The sequence below is a fragment of the Chiloscyllium punctatum genome, chromosome 38 (assembly GCF_047496795.1).
Source record: "Chiloscyllium punctatum isolate Juve2018m chromosome 38, sChiPun1.3, whole genome shotgun sequence".
NCBI classification, from domain to species: domain Eukaryota; kingdom Metazoa; phylum Chordata; class Chondrichthyes; order Orectolobiformes; family Hemiscylliidae; genus Chiloscyllium; species Chiloscyllium punctatum.
In genome coordinates this window covers 36,638,739-36,662,738 of record NC_092776.1, presented here as the reverse complement: position 1 = coordinate 36,662,738, position 24,000 = coordinate 36,638,739, and the positions used below count along the sequence as shown (strand labels likewise).

Genomic DNA, 24,000 nt, shown 5'->3' with positions numbered 1-24,000 from the left:
GTGGCTGCACTTCAAATCCATTGGTTGTGAGGGGTTCTGGGACCACTCTAGTTGTTTCTTCATTAACAATGGTACTTTGCCCTTGTATCTTAAAACACATGCTTGCAATTGCCTCTTTTTTCTGACAAGTATAACTTTATGGTCTCCTAACAAGCCACCTGTTTCCATATTTGAAGAGTGTAAGTTGCTCCATGTTCCCTCATACTTCTATCCTCTGTTGTGCAGATGTACTTTAAGGATCTTCTTTACACTGTCAACCCCTAAAAGTTGAAATGACACTGTTTATAGATTTACATAATGCTTCCACAAGAAAGCAAACTTTTTACTCGCTAATTTTATGGCACTTCTACACAGTTGTTGCTAAATTGCAGTTACTAAAGCTCTTCCTTATAGAAACTAATTCTTTATCTACAAGTTGCTCAGATAATCAAGGCCTCACAGTTGTCAGGTATGTGCAGAGAGGGAGAAAGTGATACATTATTTTGTAAAAAAGAACATTTTTGATATTTTCCTCAATTACTAGTGCCATTGAGCACAAAACAGTTTAAACATTAAGCCAGCTGCATTTCTAAGGAGCTAATCTATTTCTCCTTTGACCAGAGGGAAAGAAATCATTATTACATGATTAGTGGCTTTAGTTAGGCAAAAAGCAGCAGTAGCAAGCAAGGCAGTGAGGATGAGTTGTATTAATTACCTAACACTTGCTGGCAAGATAATTTTATCAGCGATTTGGCCACTGGAAAGTTGCAGCTTTTGATAAAAGCTGATAAGTCCTTAGTTACATCAAAACATTGGGGACAGGGGCAGTGTCAAATGAAATGCATCTCATCAGCTTTTCAGTGACAAACCAAATTCATTCCTCATGTAATTGATAACGGACTCAGCCAATTATTTCACACATTACAATACACAGAGGTCCCTTTTACAGGTTTTGTGCTGCTGTAATTAGCTATGCTAATATCTCCTTTATTGGCCCTAATATTGCTCAACACCTTTTGCCATCCTGAAACCCACCAGAGCCTCATGGCCTGTCAGGATAGCTGATTATTGAGAAGGATAGCTTTAATCAAACATAATTGCAGTTAATTTTTCTCTCCTGCTCTCGTTTGCCAACATCTAATGCCATAGACTCGTTGATATTCCATTAAATTACAATTAAACAGGCTGCTTTGTTTCTGATAGTCTGAACAACACCACAAAGTTCTGTAGCCATTTAAGAGTGCTGTTTAGTAATAATTGCTTCCACACTCACAAAGGAGCAATTTACACAATACCCATGTAGAATTTAAACAGCACATAATGTAATGGATATTACACTTGAGTCTAACACTACAATTAAAATGATTTTCATCAGATAAGAAAAGAGCTCTTGCTAATCAACTTCATAAAAGTAAAAATAAATGAACCAATTCATAGTTCAAACATGCATCAATTGAAGTGGCTGTGAAAATGACATGGAAACCTTTAGCTTTTGTGAATAAGTGTTGTTTGCATCACTGATATGGTTCACTCACACAAGTCATAAGCCATATTAGTGTATTGAGGAATTGTGGGACATATTTATGTAAACAATGACCTACTCCAGAATTAAGTTGTTCATGGCAGCTGGCACCTATGTAGGGTATACTTAGTAAAAACATTGATCTCCTTGTTTCGACAGTTAAAGATTTAAATTCCATATTTGGTTATGTTTTCAATGCTCAATTAAATATTTAAAATAGTTTTGATAACTATCATTTGAATTGTATGAATGCTGTTAATGAACACTATATTGAACCTGCATGAACTACAATAAATAAGTTCTCAAGAAGGTGAGGGAGGTCAATTTAGCATGTTGTAAACAACAATTGTATTTATTGAAAATTAGAGAATGGGTTTCTAACTAAGTTATATTGGCCAATAAAACAAAAAAAAAATTAAAGACCTCACATTGCACCCATTTCCAACCCTGTATTGGTGGGTGGTATTGTTTTGTAGGGGCAGCAGATTAGCTTGAACTAGAGCCTACCGTCAAGCTGGAAAGATGCAGGAGTAAATAAAGCCTATATTTCAAGCTTGATTTACTCTAAAACCTACTGTGAAAGATTATGACTCTTTAGGGAAATAAACACAGGGTCAGAGAATTAGTGTACATAATGGTCATTTTGATAATGGGCCAACCGATGCAACCTTAAACATACTGTACACAATTAAGCATAATGCACTAATGACAACACAGGATTTTTATCACCTCTTTGTGATCAGCAAATCTGTGTTTGGCAGTAATAAAGAGTTTATTGGTGCTGAAGTCAAAGATTTTCTGCCACACAAAAAGATTTCTTTTGTTGCTTTCAACGCAAGCACTGAGTACTGGTGGTTGAAAGCACAAATTCATGCAGGCTGTCAGATATCACCTATGAGGTTCCTGTTTGAAGGGTAAGAGAGCAAATGACTAGAAATGCCTTTTGACTTCTTGATACCTGGTACAGCCAATACCCCCTAAGAGACTAGCACCTTATGCCCAAGCTGCCTTAGACATTCTGGCTTGACAGTTTCAGACCAAAAAGTTACAGGCACGCTAGATGTTGGATACAATGCAGGATACTATTGAAAGAAAACAAAATACCAGTTCAGCAAATAAATTACATTACTTCAGCAGGCTGTAATGAAACTATATCTATATTGTTTCGTCAAGGCTTCTCTCAAATATGAAATGTTTTATTATTTCTCAGTATTGCTAGATTGTGTGAAAATATACGAACGGTTAGCATCCCAACAATCAAAAGTTTGCTATTGCTTACATGATAAATTTGTTGATGATTTCTGGTTTAATTGGAAATTTGTTTCAGTGCTGTATTAGTGACCTTACACAGGTATTGAGAAATTAAGAATGGCATTTAGAATATCTTGGGAAATTCAGTGAAATACCTTGAGAGATTGTAAAAGTAGACAGATGCCATCTCTGGTATTCCGAAGGTAGACATTTCAAAAAAATACTTCAAGTGACCGTCAAAATATTTCAGGATGCATAAAAGATTCATTTATGTTGTTATATGTTAAAGAGGAGGAACATTTGCTGATGAACTGTCTTCACCCAGTTCCTCACAGATGACATTTGTTCAGAAGATTAGCCAGGTTGTAATGCGCAGCATAATTGCCCTGTGCGTATGTCCCCGAAGTGAAACCTAATTGCTTGACAGGCCCATAACTTTGCTGTATGCTCTCACCTTGTTAGGTCCTATTCTGATGTAGTTAAAATGAAGCATGGCCGCAGGTGTGTGTAATTTACCTGGGTATTGACTTTGCCTGGTTTAATTGCAGAGTAGTTGTTAGTAAAGATTGGTGGGTGGAATATCAAATGACTTATGTTGATAGCAGATGTGCGAGCAAGGGAAACTGTGAATGATATATTAATGAATAATAAAAAGGTGCAATACAAAGGGAGCAAAATACGTGAGCCACGCATACTAATGCAACCTTTTTATTCTTTATGGAGATTTTATTTATTCAGCCATCGATTAGAGCAGTCATTGGCTTATTCTTCTCATCTAATTTTAATATTTTTGTGTTCTATATTTAATTTTAGGTTCTTCTTAAAGTTTTTCCTCAAGTGCAATCAGAACTGCTTGAAGAATGCAGGAAATCCAAGAGACATGCGTAGATTCCAGGTAATTAAAAATTAAAATATTTACTTTGTAATGGGCTGTTAAATTTTGGGGCAGTATTTTGAACAAGAAACTGGGATTAATAGCATTTTCTTTTGAGTGCTGTTTGAGCACCTGCTTCCATGAGAAGTGGTGGACAGATCATAATGTCAGTTATTGAGGTGTCATCAACAGTGCCTATCTTGAAACTAATGCCTCCAGCCAATAACTTCTCTTTACCTTGCATTGCTAAACAAACATTCAGCATCAGGCAGGATCCTCAACTATTACCATGTAAAGGGATCATCAACTGCTTACAGATTATTTTCTGGCTGATACCACAATTCTACACATGGTTGGTGCTTTGCTGCAGTTGCTTCAATTTGCAAATGACAATGTGTGTGATACGACAATGCTGACTTCAAGGCATGTGAACAAATTAGTTGCCACCATACATGGGTATAGTGGCACGCAGGTTGAAATACAACATGACTTGGAGAATGAAGAGTTTGGGACAAACTGCTGGAAGAGGGAGGAGCACAAGGGATAAAAGGCACTCAGCAGATAGCTATATTCAGCCAGAGTGTTCAGAGTGGAATTCTCCTAACTGTACTGAAAGAATGAGAAATGTGAGAGGTCTGTGCACTTCAGTAGGGAAGTCCTCAATCAAACCTGCCATCTGCAGCAGTATTAGTTATAACCTTAGAATAGGACAAGGGTGACATTGCCAGTCACGAAGTGACAGTGACGATAAACTTTTACGCATCTGACTCTTCCCAGTTTGGAACGGAAGATTTTGCAGTGCATTATGTTAAGGAGATCACTGAAGCTCTTATTCAATGACAGCTATGTTTCATTTTCTCTTGCCAGTGAGAAGTAGACAGAGATAGCCTGCAGCTTTTCCAAGATTGTAGACTTCCCTATGTTAGAGGATGACATTACAGCACACACAGCACTTTGCATTGCATTACCTGCCAATTCCTCTCTATAGCAGAACCAATATGGATTCCATCCATTCAATGTCTAATTGGTTTGTACCATGAACAGCAAGGCAAATCATGCAGGTCAAAGCAGAGTAACTTGGTAGCATTCACATGGTCTTCATTTTATAGCAGTTCACTGTGCCACCTCCAATTGAGTAATCATAGTAAACCAAAGCTTGGCTAGTGGGCAACAAGGTATTTTCTTATTACTTGTGCCTGAGATGCGGTTGTCACTGGCTAGACCAGCATTTATTACCTAACCCCAGTTGCCCTGGAGAAGGTGGTCAGCTGTCTTCTTGAGCTGCAGCAGTCCATGTGGTAGCAACAGCCACAGCACTGTTCGGAAAGAACTTTCAGGATGTTGACCCAGCAACAATGAAGGAACAATGATAAACTTCCAAGTCAGGGTGGTAGATGACTTGAGAAGAGATTATGGGTTGGTGTGTCCCTGTGGCTCTGCCATTGTTGTTCCATGTGGTAGAGATTGAAGGTTTGGTAGGTAGGTGTTGTTGTAGGAGCTTTGGTGAGTTACTGCATGCATCATGTAGATCATACACACTGCCGCATTTATGTACTGATGTTGGAGGGAGTGAATGCTTAAGGTGGTAGATGAGGTGCCAATCACACAGGCTGCTTTATCATGGATAGAATGGAGCTACTTGGTAGTTGTTGGTGCTGCTCTTATTCAAACAAGTGGAGAATATTTCATTCCAGCCCTGACTTGTGATTTAGATGGTGGACAAGCTTTAGGGAGCTGAATTACTCATTTCAGAATTCCTGCCTCTGATCTCTGCTGAACACGTGACTCATTGTACAACTGATGTGTATGTCTTCAATATTTATGCAATGGTTCAGATCCAAATCCTCTGATAAGAAGCCAGTCTGACAGCAGTGTCCTCTCCCAAGCCCATATGTCCAGCATTGGGGCACTGTTCGCACAACACCAGCTCACCTAGGTGAGCATGTTGTTTTGGAAGCTTGATTCCCACCTTCAAAGCAACTACCCCACTTGAAACTCAGTCACATCAGGAAGACAACTTTAGGGATGGTATCTTCAAAGCACCCCTGAAGAGGTCAAATCTACCCACTGCCTCTTCGGAGACCATAGCTTGTGACTGACAAAGGTGGAGAAGGTTCATTCAAGATTGGATCACACATAGCAACATGCAAGATGGTCAATCAGTCCTGATATCACTATCTGCAGGTCAGTGTTACATTTTTCTTATTATCATTCATCTGAAGCCCCTTCAGAAATCTTTTTATATTAAAGGCACTATATAAATGCAACTCACTATGGTTGTTGGATTTTGAAAGGACAGTTTACAGGACAATGCTGGTAGGCATGCACACAAAACGTTCATGCTTGTGGCAAATAAAGTTTGTAAATAGGGAGGTGTGGGATCGGGGGAGGTAAGATGCAAGAAGAGGATTACGTATGAGATTTATTTCTCTTTCACAGGATGTGGGGTCATTGGCTATGCCAGCATTTATTGCCATCCCTAAATGCTTTCAATATGTTGCTATTGAGTCACTGCAGTCCTTGGCATGTCAGTGCACCCATCGGGCTGTCAGGGGGTATTCCAGGATTTTGACCCAGTGAAAGATGGTGACGTAGTGTGCAGCTTGGAGGGCATCTTGCAATTGATGGTGCTCCCATGTATCTGGGATCAGAGTATATCCAAGCAGTTCTTTTCCAATTCCGTTAAATGTAGTTAAGAGAAGACTTGACAACAGCAATTTGCTTAAATATGAACCTTTATAGAGTAATAACAAAAAAGAAAGGAACATTTGTTAAGTGAATGAAAAATAAAGAAGAAACATAATAAACCTCACGCCCTTCTGCCCGTCGGGGACTCCTTGCTCACGATGCCAGTCCAAGGTGAAATTCAATGACTTGGAATGAAACATGCTCTTTTATACAGTGTTACAAACAGCAAAGCACAGAAAAACAAGTATAGATTGTGCTGTCTTCGGCATGTACAGGAATTATCACAAGACTCATTCAAAGTCATGCAGCTGTCGAATATCACCACCAAGTCGAGCCCTTCAGCCCATCCTTTACACCATGTGTCTGTGATCCTTCTTAGTAATCAAAGTTTAGTGGAAGATGCTGTTAGTAGAGTCTTGGTGAGTTGGTGCTCTGCTTTTTATAGATGGTGCACAAGTGCTGCTTTAATGTTTAGGATAGTCACTGTCCTCTAGCATCTTTTGTTCATAGTTGGACTGATGTTTCATCAGGTTAGGAGCAGAATAGTTCTGGTGGAACCCAAACTGCGCGTCACTGAGCAGGTTATTGCTGTGCTAATGTCATTAGGCAGTACTATAGACTACTGCCCTCCACCAGTTTTCTGATGATGGAGAATAGATTGTAAGAGCAAATTACTGCGGATCCTGGAATCTGTACTGAAAACAGAAATTACTGAAGATCACAGTGGGTCAAACAGCATCCGTGGAGATAACATTTCGAATCTAGATGACTCTTCGTCAGATTGACAAGGTTGGATTTGTCAAGCATTTTGTATCTGAGCAATTTTCCACATTGCCAGGCAGATGCCAGTTATGTAGCTGAACTGGAACATATTAGCTAGGGACATGACTGTTACTGGAGCACATGTCTTCAGTACTATTGCTGGGAAGTTGTCAGAGCTGCAGCTTTGTCCAGTGTCCTCACATCGAGTGAATTGAATTGGCTGAAGAATGGCATCAGTGCTGCAAAGGCTTCAGGAGGAGACCAATGTTGTATACAGACACCTCTCTATCTTCTACATCACTTACACTTAGATCACCAGTGCCCAACTTATCAAACAGTGCAGCGTAGTGTATCCAGCCAAAATGTTAATGTTGTGGGCTCCAATGCAGCAATGATTACCAATGGGGCTCTGAATAAGTGCTGACAGCTGCACAACTTTAAATTTGGTAATTTTTAAAAATAGCGGATGTGATCAAACTATCAAAGCCTGAATCCTGTCCTAAAATATTGACCAGGAGGGAAGGTAATTTTTAATGTAAATTCCCCATGGAAGAAATGGCTTTTTCCCTGCCATTCTTGCAGGTCTCTCACCCCTCCTCTAGCACCCCCTCCCTACCGTTGCTTCCATAGGCACCATCTCCTCTCCCATCCCTCTTCATCGCATCAAAATGAAAAAATAGTTGGGAAGCACTGCTCTTGTGTGTCATCCAAAACTGTGGAAGCCTGCTTTTGTCTCCGACATGTCCTTGCTCACTCTTTCAAAGGCCAGTTTTCCTTCAACCACACCTATCAACACTTGCTGTAGCTATGAGGCACTCCCTTTATGAGGTACAGGCTACCTTACATGGTCCAGACCAGCTTTCACTGATACAGGCTTCCTCTTAAGTGATGGTAGTCACTTGCAATATTGGCTCCCTGCTGATGTGTCCAATCACTGAACAGAGAGATTTGTATTGACTATACACAGAGATCATTCAAATAAGCAGCCGGCAAGAAGTTGGCATACAGCCTGCATAGTAATCAGTGGGTGCGGGTTAATCCCACATCTTGCATTGCGATCTCCACACCAGATTTTCAAAGCTCTTCAACATATTCCCATGTTGTTTGGTATAAAAGGAACAATTTATAAATTTTGAAGCCATTTATTTGTTTTTGTTCTGCCTTCTTTAGACTGCCCTATGCCAGGCACTCTTTCCTGATTGAAAGATTGGACAAATGACCTGCTTGCAGGGTTCAGGCAATGACTGTATGTAATCAGCTCTAAGAAGGTACAGGAGAGTGGCCCTGTTTAACATACCTGCCAATTTTCCTTACCTCCACATAGCATCTTGCAAACAGCCCTGCAGAAGCCAGATATTCTGAGTGGAACATCACACACATACATAGCTGCATCCTTTGTTCACTCATGGACCTGCTCTCTCATTGGGGCTCACCTGATGCAAAATACTTCAAACCAGTTTCTTAGCTATAAAATAATAATAATAATTAATGTGAATCCATCAAACCAAATGCATTAATAATAATGGCCTTCAATTCTAAATATAGTCTAATTACTTTGTGAAAAGTGTTCATTTAAAATAAAACTCAATTCTTTAAATTATTGGCATTTGATTAAATAAATTCTTAATTTCTATGTCAAATACCATTAACATCGATCTCTGTTTACTGCACGAACATATCTTTGATTGTTCTTTATATTAGACTTGTAACAGTGACTTCTTTGACAAATAAAAGACATAAAGACTTGAGAAAAATATGTTGCTCAATTAATAGCATTAGACCAAGAAAACCTTAAAACTTAAAAAAAGTACTTTATTGAATTTTGATTTTATGCTGAAGTCTTCAGTCTTGGACAGAACTGTCTTTATTTAAACTTAAATGATCTCACTTTAAAGAGTTTCACTTTGTAAACAAAATAGTTTGTAGATTGTGTTACAGTCAGTTGGGATTTCAATGGGGAGTATTACTAGAGAGGTGTTTTTTCTATATGTTTAAACTTATTTTTCAATTAACAGGTTGGCAGACATCTGTATACTTTTTTTTCCTTGTGCTATTTTGTAGGGAACAGATGGTACCTAACACAAAGTTCTACATTTCTTTTAAGGAATAGGCTATTTTTCATTAAAAAATGATGTTCTTTTAAATTTCTGTTTTAATTTGCCTTGTCCATAGACTACGAAGCAGCATCGTTAACAAGTCTACGTGAAAATTGAAATTGTTACCAGAGTAGAAAGTTTTAACTGCATTATGAATAGATTATTCATTATGATGGATTACAATATATGCTTGGAATCTGTGGTAGTAAGCAATGAACTATGCTATCTGATTTTATTTTGAGAAAGATATCTGTGCCTAACTACACAAGGAAATTACAACTATATTGTAATCATTTTGAAGAATAACCAAATAATTTTAGCCAACATGTCAGAGCAGAACAATATTGTAAAAATTCTCACTGAAAAAGGCAGTAGTGTGACCATTTTTCATGCATCTCAGATACATAGCATTGGTGATATTGATCCATTGATGTGGAGCAGAAGGTCAAACCTAGAATGAGTGGAAATGTCCTCTTTGTCTCACTGACGACTAAAAGAAGCATCAGTCACCAGTGATCTTGTGGTCGACAGTGGAGACACTAGTTACTAGAAGGACTTTCTTGGGTCTCTTCAGTTAATCTGCCTGCTTCTCAAAAGGTTTAACTGGACTTAACTGGGTGTCAGAGCCTAGGCAATCATTTTACTGATTTCATTACCTCAGCACCTTTCTTGAGGTGCACTGCAAGAGCTGGCAGGAACATCATATTCTTTGTTTAATGCTGAACTGCACACTTTTTCTCAGTAAATGACCTACATAACATGACAAATCAAAGATGGTTGCAATTTGACACTTTGGTCTGGCTCTCATATTCTGGAAATAATCACTTTATCATCCTATAAAATATGAATTGTTACTAAGGTGTTAAACATTTTACTTTTACTGAACATTATTTTCTTAAATGAATGTACAGTAAAACATGAATATATGTATTTATTTAGTTTTTTAATAGTTATGCATATGGACATTTGGCATAATGAATGTAATTTTATGATGTTATTACTGTATATTATTTGAATATCTAATAATGCTTGAAATATTTAGGAAAAACAATGAAGGCAACTCAATGTTTTAGTAGGAATCAAAAGAGAGAATGTTTTATATCCGAATCAAGTCCATATAACACAGATTTTTCTTGAGCCTTCCAAGAATCATAAATATAGAAAAAAATGTTTGTGCAAATTGATTTACATAACTTCTTTCAGCAGCAGCTCCATCCAATAATGTCAGCATTATTTATGCTTCAAAGTCAGAACATTCCAGAACTTGCATCACGCCAACACCAGGTTGGAACATCTAATCTTGCCACAATGTCCATGCATTGTTAGTTGAGCGTAGTGATTCCAAATTTTGTAGCTCATCACATTTAGGTGGTTAGAACTGAATGTCCTTACTTAGAGAATACGTGGCAATTCCACTGTTGGGAAAGGTAGTTTAAACCGATATGTTTTCAGAAAGGCATTTGATTTAAATCTGCATAACTTTTTTGCTTGAAGCTTTTCAGATATCAGTTTCTGTAAGGGGTTATATTTAAGGGACATTCAAAGTAATTTCAGTAAATAGTTACTTGAAATGTTACTGTGAACTTCAAAGCAAGTGATAGAATTTCCAAAGTAATTCTCATGGAAGCACACTTGAACATTTCAAGCAGGGTTGTGCATTTTGTATGCATTCTGTACTACTTACTACTGAGAGGCAGCTGGAAGAGAAGTCTCTATCCATCATCAACTCATGGCCAGTCCCTGAAAGTGGACACAGAATGAAACTCTTTCACTCAAAAAAGTAAATTCGATTGACATACCAGGGTCAATCACCATCAAAATGAACTTGAGAGGGGCTTACTTTACAGTGATTGCAAACACTTTCACTATTCATATTCAGTCCTTTCTTTTCAGATGCAAAAAAGTTCATTATTAGTGATTAAATGCAAGTGGAAAATTGACCTGGGATAATTTACCAAGAGAAAGCAGGAAAGTCTGCTGATTTATTAAAGAGTTTGTGGTAATTTCAGAATCCTTACCTCCTTTCATGAGAACCCATTCTCAAGTGAGGTAATTCTAATTAGATAAACTAGTTAATCAATATATCAATAGATCAATGAAAACAGCAACCATTTAAATGAGTAGCTTGAGGGGTATTTTAGGGCCTGATAATGGTGAGTAGAATATTCACATGAATTGCATTCATTTGTTAACATAATAGGCAGATTAAATTGTAATTAGTGTGGCGGGTTTTTAAGAGACAATTATAAGAGAAAGCTTTTACGGAGGCTGCATGAATGACAGGTATTTATAGCGACTACATAAACTGTTCTTGAAAGGAGCATCTTATTCTGGCAACACTCCACACTCTCAGCAAAGACAGTTTAATTTAACTGTAAAATAAGGCCCTTGTATTTCTTTTCAGCTCATTAAGGTGTCAGCACTTTGTCGACTTTTCGCACAATACTGTAACTATCCCCTAACCAACGTGTTCTTTTATTCCCAGGTTGTTATATCGACAACAGTTAATGTCGATGGCCATGTACTGGCTGTCTCAGACAACATGTTTGTACACAACAACTCTAAGCATGGAAGGCGGGCTCGCCGCCTTGACCCTTCAGAAGGTACGGCCCCTTCTTATCTGGAAAATGGTAGGCATACACATTTTACATTGTGCCTTATGATTTGTAGAAGCTTTTTTTTTCCCCATTACATCTTACATTTCTATTATTTCAGTAAAACAATCTTCAAGTTACATTTCCATCCAAATACATTTTACACATCATTGGTCAAAACGTATTTCCAACCAAGTTAGTCAACACCACCATTTTAATTTATCTCGAGCCTGTTTTCCTCCCTGCCTCCCGACTTTCATTTCTAGCAACGTATACTTTCCAGCGAAACCCTCAATAATTCTTTGGAATCTAGGATCATTTTACTTTATTTTGCCAGCAGCTTTTGCCATTACTTTTGTTTCTTTTTGGCAATCGTCTCACCATGGTCAGCAGCATAGAACTCCACTGGCAGGTTGGATTTGTAAGTTACAGTGATGGTAAAAAAAAACATGATCAAATCTGTAAAGAATTTACTGTGAGGTCAGTTTCCTGTTGCTGGGTCCTGCTGTTGCAGATGAAAACTGTGGGGTTTGCATACGAGAGAGAGAAAAAAAAAAGCACAGAAAACATTTTTCTTCCAACCAATTACACATGACTGACTGACTGCCTGTTTTGCCTGCAAAGGAACAGTAGAGTATGGAGAGAACTTGGCGGGGGTGGAGGGGAGTGACTTTGAATCAGAGAATTGCCAAAAAACTGAAGTATAATGGACTAAAACTGAATCTCTGCCTGCTCTAGTTGCGTTTGATGGGAACAGCAAAGTAACAGGAAGTTATGACAGATTTGGAGGGGAAAAAATGACTTATTTGCTAATTTGATAAGAGTTGCAGTTTTTTGAGGCAGAGGAAACTATATTGAAAATAAGAAAGCATCTTAAATTTTTCGAGTGTAACAAAAGATCATTAAGGACAACCCCCAAATGCTGCATTTATTCAAGACTCACTGAAGATATTTGATTTGATAAATAATTTGAGCTGCTGAAATGGCCACAATGAAATATTGGAGATAATAATGTACAATATTTCATTTGTTAACAACCAAAGACTAATATGTGCCAAATGCTGGCAAATGGGACTAGATTTATTTAGGATATCTGGTTGGCATGGACAAGTTGGACCAAAGGGTCTGTTTCCATGCTGTATAAGAGTCTATGTAAAATCATGGATCCCCTGAATGAGATGAGTTAGTAAATGTCCAAGCTTGCTTTGGATCACACAGATTCAAAAGATCTCACGTTGTGTTGGTCTGTATTGAATTTGCTGTCCTCAGCCAAGGCAGGCAAAGAGGATCCCCTCAGTGAGTTTAACTGTTCCCAAACTAGGAAAAGATAAACATATATTGTTTTGCCATGTTGTGTCAGGCAACATGTTTGTGCAGAACAGTTCTAAACATGGAAGGCAGACGCGTTGCCTCAACCCTTCAGCAGGTACAGGCTGCTGTTGCTTCTTTTCTGATAACCTCTATTGGAAAGTTGGCCCAATGGTCACATAACCTTGCTAACATTCACTGTCTGAGCTCACTCAGTGGTCACCTATGTAAGATATCTGAGGGCTGCTGACAACCAAGGGAACCCCACCTTAACCTTGAGTCACTGCCTCTGAGGGTCAGGGTCAAGAGGTTGAGGTCATGATTGTCTTTTTAAAGTTGCAAACGTAATTATATTTTAAAACAAAGGAAGGAATCTTCATTCTAGTCTGTTGTCGCAATAGTTTACTCAAGTGAATTTTCTGCATCCATCAAAAATATTATTTTCAGTACTCTATTTTAAACAATCGGTTTTAAAAAAGTCTTCCTGGCTTGTGACATGTTGTTTATCTGCTTTGTATCCATTGAAATAGGTGTGTGTTTTGCCTAGCAACCAAACACTAATGAGGGTCTCAATTAAAAAGGCTGAGTCTTATATCCAGGCCTATTCTTCCCTCGGGATGCAACCAGTCATATTATGGGTTAAAGCAACCATGCTTGCTGTTCTGATTCTAAGGCTTCTAATGAAACCATCAACAGTACCAGTAGTAGCAAAGTGAAAACTCAAACTTTTCTAAAAAGTAAGAAAGCAGACAGCTGAGTGCCATAAAAATAAAATCAAAGTACCATCTTAATCTAACATCATGGCCTGGTGTGAACTTTAAAATCTTTTTAATCAACTGACTTGATTTTTACGGTTAAGCATCTTTTTATATAATTCTAATGCTTGAAAATGAGGGGCTTCTTACAATTATAATGTAACTTGATCCTTTAAAGTTGCAAACCAATAATGCATGAACTGAAAGAATGACTAAAATTCACCCTTAAACTGCTTGTTGGGTGGGATGTAAAAAAATGCACATCAATGGCCCAATTTAAAGCAGGATATTCAGTTATAAAATGTAATTCCACCCTACACGGGCTGAACAGTTTCTGCTTGAAGAAGACAGTATGCTTTGAATTAGCAACACAGTTTTTATCAGAAAGTCCTCTGTGAAAGCTGCCGATATGTGTCTGAATGCAGCTTCTCTTTGCTAACACCTCATTATCCAATCATCTAATATTCACCAGCAGTATATACACACTCGTAGACCGTTTCCAAGAGAACTAATTCCCCCTGCTGCTGCTGTTGCTGCTGCTGCGGTGGAAGACTGCCATTGAATCCTTCAGAGCTTACAAAATACAGATTATTTACAGTTGCTGAATACAGCTGATGGGGAGTGGGGGGTGGAAGCAAAACAATGGATGCACCTTCAAGCATTGTAGAGAATCAAATTTTAATCTTTTTTGTCACTGATTTCGTAAATTACTCTACTACTGTCAGTGTTCAGTATTTCAAACCTCCCCCTACTCCCACCCCCCCACCCCCCGACACTTGCACCCTAGCCCCCGATATGAGGCCTGCAGCACTGTAGTGATTTGCATGCCAAGTGCCTGTAATGCTGTTAGGTTTATGCAATAAAGACAACTCAATGCAGGCTGCAGGGTTTTAGTGAGTTAAAGGGAACAGATGGCCCTAGGAGAGGTAAAAGGTATAATCCTATCAGCTGGAGTATCAACCAGCCATCTGGACATCCCAAGCACAATTACAAGACATTTTAGTACGTAGAACAAAGAAGTCTTCGCGAGGCAAGATTAGGCTTGTTTGAATGCTTTATTATCATAAATCCAAAGAAAGGTGACAAATGCTGTTATAATGTGCTGGAGAAATAACATGGTGGAAAAAGTTGGGGCAAGGGAGTTGGAAGGCTTTGCTGGCAAATGCATAGGAAATCAGAAAGTATTAAGCAGGGAGAGTCATTTACTTTGAAAAGTTCCACTTGAAGAAATTTTTAAAAACCTTTTGTTTATTGTTGCTATTTTGACATTACCAAAACTTGCTGTTCCAATTTTGTGATTGTTTGATTGCTGTAACGACCACAGAAGTAAATACTGATTTAACTGGCCATTTAGCGATCATTATAAAACGATTGTCATTATATATTAAAACACAATACGGAATTCAGATAACAATGCCCAATGCCAAATTATTCATTTTAAAACTAAAATGCCTGATTTTTAAACATCTCTGAACAAGTACAAATAATATTGTTCCTGCATTTTCTTTTGCATATTCGCATGGAACAGCTATTTTCAGCACCATTATGCTGATCTGGAACTTGGCACAAGTGTGTGCCACATTATTATGTAAATGAAGCAGCAACGACAGGAATGGTACAAGAACATTCCATTTGTGGCATTATGATGATCACCAGGGATTTTGAAAGTAATATGAAAGTTATGTAAATTGAAACCTGTAAAAAAAATTATATTGTCCCAACATCTTGTACATTTGTGTGATGTGTTAAGGTAATTTTTGCTGTGCAGCAAGCTTTGTTTAAAATTGCCCTGAATGTTGGCGTATTCAGAATCTTCTCCATGACTTCCCAAACAGTGAGTTCACAAACTAGGCTTGGTTGTCTCTTGGACCTTTCAAAATGACACACTTTTCCTAAGGGAGGGAGGAGACAGGGTGAGTCAACTTGTGCTTTTCCAATTCACTTTCAAGCAACAATAGTAGCAAATTGAGAATAGATTGGATACCTGCCCTTAAAGTGGCCGATAAGTGCAAGATGCATGGCAACGTGGAAGCAGAGAACTGAGAGTCAAATCGTTGGGATAACATACATTGAGAGATGCTTAACAAAATAATACACTCAGCATAAATATAACATACAGGATGCATGCACAAACCTGGGTATTTTATGAAAACCAGTGTCTTTTTCAGTTATAATGTGCAGTTTTTAGCTTTGCCCCGAAGAACAGATATACAGTCTTCACAGCACAGTAAGACCTATTTCATTGAAATAAAGTTGAAGTTTAGTAAGTGTAGAAAATTCAAAAGTAGGAGACTAATGTGCAAGGATAACAACTACATGCATAAACATCGCAGTCATTATAAAAAAAACTAGTTTGCTCTAAACCAAAGATATGCACCAGGTCATGTCTGGTTTTGGTTGGATTGAGAAGCAGCTTCTAACCTGAACTACACTGTGAAATCTGATGTATAGTTTGAATGAGTGCCTCAACTTTTTCCAACTAACAGAAGGAAGTAAAAGCACAGATTTGCTGTTCTTCTGATTCTGTCTTCATCTGCTCTTTCCAATTTCTATCATCTGCTTGAGTGCATTGTGCATGTATATCATTAGATCTCTAACACTGTCTGTGTAATTCATTTTGCCATGGTTCCCATTGAACACATGTTCCTTCTCTGTATGTGCATTGAAATGTATGCAAATACAGGCAGAAGGAAGATGGCTCAAGGCACAGGCGGAGTCAGACCCATGTTCTCTGCTGAGAAGCATTGAAAATTCCTCGGTGATGTGCGAGCTTGTCAGGCCACAGCTGCCAGACAGCAGCCTCTTGTGCATGCAGCAAATCATATATTCTTTTCTTCTCTCACCTCCAAAGTAAATTTGTTTACTGTAATTTTTTGTGTGAATTATTTGCCATAATTGGCTGTGCTGATGAAGGTCACTCCCTTTGAGGAGACTTGTCAGTCTTTGGAGAGCTGATCCTTTTCAAACGATCTCTGTGCAATTAAGAAAAGCAAATGTCACTTGGAAGCCTCAGAAATGAAAATTTGTATGAACTTATTAGCATGAAGTCAACAGCAATAGTTAAGGGCAGGCTCTCAGTGTGTGCTCAGATCCTCTGTTGCAGAGGGAGATGCACGTGGAATCAGCAAATATAACCTCCACTAGTCCAACATAAAAGCAAATAAAGAAAGGTGGCGTGTCTTAAGTATACTACACAACAATAGCTGCTGGTGATTAACAATGGCTGGCTAGGAGTTACTGCTTAAACTGATTAGAGGCAACAAAAACAGACAAAACAAAATTTGATATAAAATGCAAATTGTTGAAATGAATATCTACATAGCATCATAATTTTTCATTAATTATATTTAAAACTCAGGAATAAATAAAATGACCTTTAAACCAATCAGAAATAAGCATTGAAAACATCACATAGCTTGTGATGTAACAATGATACAGTTAAACATGTAGACAACGATTAAAATTTTATATTAAAATTTAGTAATCAGAAACAATAGATGCACAAAATCCACAATGTATTTTCTTAATTTTTTTTGGACTTAATCATCTGAGAAAGCTGTTTCTTTAGCGACGTGTTTGAATGGAATTCAGGTTAATTTGGGGACAATTGGTATGTGGCACTTACAAAACAATCCCTACAGGTAAAAATTGCAGCAGTCGGATTTGCTTGTCATAGGGAAAGTGTATATCCCTGTATTTGCTCCTTTGCATGAAAGTCAGCATACAAAAGACCATCAAAGCCGTTGAAAAAGGTCTGTCAACACCATGTAAAGAAGGCCTGATCAAAGTAAAGAACAAAGCGATTCACTCAGAGGCTGTGCAGCCTTCAGCCTGAGCATTGCTGCAGTTCAGTGGCTGCTGCGAGCCGGGATTGACTGGTGCTAGCTGCTGCCTCCTGTGCTAAGTCTGCACCACTTGTAATAACTCATGCAAATGTGAGGACTCTAGAGACAAAGAGAGGTCAAGTAAATGGCTCATGGATTCATGTCGACAAACAATATTAGATGTAAAATGTGTACCTTTGACAGAAGTATTAATATAGCGCTTTTGATTTTTTGTGATGAAAAGTGAAAAGTAGTAATTACAGAATGACAGGGGAAAATGAAGTTTTGAACCAAAGGCAAAGTTCGCGGATGAAAAACCCAACCCAATTAGCTGCTTATGAGGAATCGAAATTCAGAGCATTTGCTCTTCCATCTCCCTCAACAACCTTTTGATTGACTCTGCTTAGATCTGTAAAGCAAAGCAGATAAATTGACATGCCACATGCATGCAATGCTTAATCATTTGTAATAGCCATATTTGCCCTGACATATAATTTGCTACATCAAGCTATTTTTCTTGTGTGCTCACAAACTGCTGCTTGGCCTTTACAGTGTAAAACAGTTAATGGTTTGCTTTTACTACACGAACATGCTGAGATATGATTGTGCTTTTTTAGCTAAACTGCAGAGAGCAATCATTCACTTTGTGACTTTGCTTTGCATGATTTGTCATTGCGGACGGGATCTTGCTGCCAAGACGATAGATTTCAAGCTCTCTTATTTTATCCTTTCCATGTACAGCTACTCCATGCATAAAAGCTATCAGCCCTAGTGAAGGTTGGACCACTGGTGGAGCCACCGTCATTATAATAGGAGACAACTTTTTTGACGGTTTGCAAGTTGTATTCGGCACTATGTTGGTTTGGAGTGAGGTAAGCTCTCCAAGTTGAACGGTAAAATATGCAGTATGTTGCGAATTATCCAAGCAAAGCTTTTATCTTATAAGACATTCTCAATGAGTCTTAAAGATGTATTTACATTGGACAATTTATTGGACAAATTGTATTAAATTCAGCTGATGTCAACTTATGCCATCTAGTGGATAATCTTTTGTACACGGCCATTCAATACAATTGAATAATTAGCTCTAGAAAATTACCACAAGAGAACTTAGTGAGACATATGGAGGCAATTTTCATGTGAATGATGCCTCGTGGCTTTTCCTGCAAGCTAAAACCAAGGATCATTTACAAGCGATATTGTCAAACTACAGATCTCTGAACTGCATGTGAGAGAGGAGAGCAAATTTTCAGATGTGTGCCTAATTTGGATTAATTTTCATAATTATGCTCAACTGGCAAGCATCATTTCTATCTCTGTCATCTTAGCCTTAAGTCTGTTTACTGTATGATTCTTCCAGCTGATAACTCCCCACGCCATCAGAGTTCAAACCCCACCTCGGCACATTCCTGGAGTGGTAGAAGTCACCCTGTCTTACAAGTCAAAACAGTTCTGCAAAGGTGCACCCGGACGATTTGTCTACACTGGTAAGTTGGAGAAGGGGTGGGGGTGGGGGGGAAAGGCTTGGACATCCTTAAAATATTTAAAGATCAGCAACAATGTGAAATTCAAAATGTTGAGAGAAGGAAATACGAACTTATATGCCAGCAGGGAGTAAGGGGAGGCAAGGTCGTAGCCTGTCTGACCTGGAAGCTTTGGTCTGATTTGGAGTGCTCCTAAATTGATGGGGACAATGAGATAATCATTGAAAATTGCTTTCACCATTGAAAGCTGAGCTAAGACCCACTGTATTTCACAATATGAAAATGATGTGAACCCAAAGAGAGGAGGGACTGATTCTCCAGGGCAGCTGTTTTCTATCAGAGTCCCACCAAGCTTGCAGTCTGACTAGCCACTCCAGCATTTAACCTTCTCAGCATGAGGAGGGACGCAGGGCAATGAGGCTGCAGGATAATGAAGCAAGAGTATAGTGTAGGGCGTACAGCTTGTGGAAAGTATAACTTAAAGACATTAACAGCTTATCTACAGCCCTATTAAAGTGCCAAATCTCAGGGAATAGCTTGTGGAGGACACCATTAGTCACACATACTAAGAGGATTGTGCTGATTCTCATCAGGGACAGAACAAACATATCCCAGTATATCTATGCAGTTTTTTTTTTCTCTGCCCCTTGCAGTCATTATAAAGATACAATTACCATGGGAGACAGTAGCAGTTCAGTTGATTAGCACGGTGAATTAAAAGAATGAGTCACAAATGACATGTCCGGTTCTTCTGCACAAGTCCTTCTTATTCCCTGTACACCTCACCCCTCTTGTAAGAAGGTCAAAAATGAGAGAGAACTAACAATTTCAAGCAACGAGCACTTAGAGCCAGAATTAACAATCACACTTTGTGTAATTGCCATTTAATAGTAAATTAGCATATAGACTGTAAAATATAATATAAATTGCCTTATGTTTAAAATTAAATTAACTATATTTTTACCATATTCAACAGTAAATTGGTCAAACTAATAATAAGAGGTGAATTTTTAATTCAGATATCTGATTAGTGGCTGATTATTTATTCACAAATAATTACTTAACTATTGGACACCTCTTCTCATCCAGATTGTGCCATGCTGTTTTTGATTGATTCCAGCTTTTTTTTGTCAACATGAACATTGCAATCTCCTGGGATTAAATCAGAAGCTCTGAAGTAATCTGATACCATAGTGCATGATCAAACTTTTGCACAAAAAAATATTTGCACCCCAAGTCTCATAAGACTATATTAGAAAAGGGTTGAATAAGCACTGCAACTTCAAAAAAAAAGGTTGCCATGATTTTTTTCAATTAAAATAAATTTGAGCATTGGTCACAATTAATTTATTACTGCAAATTATAATTGTTTCACCAGTAATTGAAACAAGATTGCAGTTAAATCCATCTTGTAAAATTATGTTTCATGTTGAGAAGCGATCCTTTCTAGTGGTAAAGTATTCTGTTTTGAAAGGAAAGCAAGCATTTCACTTAAATGCTGTCTTTTAACAAAAGGAACTTGAGCAAATTAATGTTTGTTTTGCTTGAAGCATACATCCACAGCATGCCATGAATAAAGTTCTGTTAGAAGTTAGCGCTGACCTCTTCTACCCACAAGTTTTGTTGACCCACCCTCATTTCAGAAACTTCTTTTGCTCAATTATAGAAATTATCGCAAATTACTAGGAGTCAATGTGTCGTTTGCAGCAGACTGAAGCCAGTAACTAAACACAGATACTGGCAGCCAATCGTAAACACGTTCTGAACGGATACAGAAAAGCTTGAATGCTGAATACATTGAACTAGTTCCAGGTCTTGTAATGCATTTGCTGGTCTCAGATATAAATGATCATTTCAGCACAAAGGCTTACATTCAATTTCAGGTTATGAAATCATTACTCTCCAGTGATCGTTCACAATTTATGCTTTCTCTGATAGAGCATTTGTGCAAAGAATTGGATTGAATTCTATTTGAGCAGTACTTGGCATATTACCAACATCCCACTTCTGGACGCTAAATTGTCCTGTACTTCTTGCACAGTTTACCCTCCTTTTTTTGGCAAGCTTCCATCAGCCTGAAGCTCTAAAGGTCCCATACTGAGAGTGCATTTTCTGGGCAATATATCTGAAGTGGGTTTTTTTTAAGGACCTTTGTGTTTATTCAAATGTCATCCTGTTACTAGCAATGGTGTACTATTTACACCTCTCACCAATAGACACAATGTAAAACATACATTTTGGGACATCGTGAAAACTAAAAAGCAAATCATTGAGATGAGTCAATATAGTAACTGTGGCTGAAATATACTTCATCGTGTTGTCACAATGCAATCTTTGTGCTGGACAAGGGAAACGTACAAAAAAAATTCTCATTATAGTTTCAGCAGCAAGTACATTCCTGCAGAATTTATTTTCTTTTAACAGTGAATGCAATCAGATAATGGGTTCATTACTGAATTTACACAGTGGGTGTTTTTAAGATAAACAAAGTAGTGTTTCATAAAGAGTCACATTTTACGTCCTGATTGCTATGTACTGCTTCACTCTCAAAGGTAACATTCATGCCGCAGCATTGTTTCTTTCACCTTCCTTGTCCTGTCACATCTTTTGTCACTGTAAAACAGTTTCTTCCATGTCTGATACCTGTATTGGTTATCCATTGATCAGGCCTGTTGTGGGTACCAGCTGTCAGCAAGTCCTGCAAAAAAATCAAAGAAGGACAGATATGCTGGTCCTCCTGTCAATAAATTTCTCTCTAATAAGTCCCTTAAAGCTGATCAGGCAATTTTAAAAGGCTCTCGCAGCTGATACTTTAAAACCTGTTTATTGGATTTTTTGGAAACATATCGTGGTTGTTTTTTTTCTAAAAATATCCCTATTGACAGGTAAGATGGGAAGACAAAACACCCCCAAAAGGGTAATTGTTAATGATGACATTTGAGGACAGAAGGGTTTTTGAGGATGAACTACAGCTTTTTATTACTTTGTTGCTTTTGTTTAAGTGGAGCACATTAAAAAAGACATACTTTCTTTTATGCTATTACCCAACTAGACTATTTGTCCTAATCAGTGACATACATTTACTAGAATTGCATTAAATGAACTATCCTTCACACAGAACTCATACGTTTAGAACTGCTTCATTCATCATCTGAAAATTGAGTCCTGGTAAACTTTTCCCTTCCTCTGGTGAGATGGTAGACATGCATCAAAATGTTTAAAAATGATTGGTGAGAGGGAACTGTCACCCATTTATCAAGGAAAAGGAACATTATTTGCTAATTTCCAAACCCGGGCAGTGACAGGGTGCTTCGTCTTTAGACCCATGGTGACCAACATGGCCTTTTTGTTATTAGTACAAGTCAAGCGCTTTTTGGCTGCTGCTAACAAGACACATTTGTCTATCATCACAGGGTGCTTTATTTTTTTCCCAGGCAACTGTGACCAAACCTTGTTCTCTGTGTCACGATTGGCCATGCTCAACCACGCTGTGGTAGTGTTGGGCGGCAGAGGAACTGATAAATCACAAAGTTTTCTCGTCAAGGTGAAGGTATCGACTCTGCTGCACCAAAACTGACAAAATGTAGCAGTGAGAAGACAGCAATTCATCATCAAAAAGGACAAAAGGGTCATTCTGGCTTCACTCAATAAATGCTGATTTTTTTTACATTTTGAGTTGGATGATTTGTTTTTGCCAACTTTTGCGGAGATGGAAAATTTAAGATTATCTTTTTTTTATTCTGATTATAAATACAATTCTAATAACAGAGCTTAATCATGTTTCTATTAATATATCTGGAATGAAATATGGAACAAGCTCATTATAGACTAAAAAAAATCATCTCATGGGGTGTCACAGATTGCATTTACATGATATGCCAAACCTCAGAAAAGCCGTTAAGAAGTTTTAGCAGAATACACATTATCTCTTTTTTTTAAACTCAGTGCCTTTAATAAAGACTTCTACCTAAAGTAGAAGTAAACTAATTAATGTGATAAGATGCTTCGTAAGATTAGTTGACTCAATTTTGATAACAGGGAGGAAGTAAATGTCTGGAATGTTTCCTTTTCCTCAGTCATGTGGAGGTGATTGGGAGCTGATAATATTTTTACAAAAGATAACTTAAAATGCTGTTAGTTTGACAGAAAAAAAGAAGCGGATTTTGTACGAGGACATCAATTTGTAACAGATGAGAATTTTCATTGTACAGCCTTTCTTAAGAAATTATTATAAGCTATTATGTGGCCTTTAAGTGCCTGACTGCAAAAAAGCTATAAACTTATCCAAATGTCACAATCCTTACATCTGTCCCTTTAACCAAAGACACTTTGTACTCTCTGATCCTAGACCAACTGATACAACGATTCCTCATAGTATTCTTTAACCTCAGGGCTGGGTTTGGTAGCTGTAGTTTTAGTGTAACTATAAAAGCTAAAATCAAAGGCATTCTTCAAGGTATGTAAACAGAATTGTTTGAATGCAATCCAATAGTTGTCAGCAGGGGCATTTTTTATACAGAAGACAATGAGATGTCCCCTCTCAGTGGCTAGTGTCACATATCAGTACTATTATTTACTGTCAGGTACTCTCGAGTGGGAAGACAATCCCTCTGTGATAGGCCCAGTTAGACTGCCTATGTGAATGCCTGGGGACAATGTCAGGGTTATAGAAAAGGTAGTTCCCGTCTTCCAATTATAAGCTAACATGGCAGTTTTCCCACTGTCAGTGTGCGCACTTTGAGGAAAATTCCTTGCCATTATCTGATCGAATGTAATTATTAAGTGACCTGTGAATTCAGTGTCTGTAATTGAAACAAGTGGCTGCAATTGAGCATGTACTTTTTCCCTTTTGCAATTTATGGC

General features: G+C 38.0%; 1 protein-coding gene across 11 annotated transcripts in view; it reads left to right on the top strand.

The window, feature by feature from the left end:
* Positions 1–24,000, top strand: part of ebf3a (EBF transcription factor 3a) — a 152,188-nt gene that overhangs the window by 105,756 nt on the left and 22,432 nt on the right. For 9 of the 11 annotated variants that reach the window (XM_072557627.1, XM_072557626.1, XM_072557625.1 and 6 more), the window contains 4 exons: positions 3,566–3,647; positions 11,658–11,802; positions 18,395–18,525; positions 19,014–19,140. In XM_072557627.1, the coding sequence (XP_072413728.1) occupies positions 3,566–3,647; positions 11,658–11,802; positions 18,395–18,525; positions 19,014–19,140 (485 nt within the window). The remainder of the gene's footprint in view (positions 1–3,565; positions 3,648–11,657; positions 11,803–18,394; positions 18,526–19,013; positions 19,141–24,000) is intronic. The other 2 variants (XM_072557630.1, XM_072557628.1) reach the window with 1 other exon arrangement.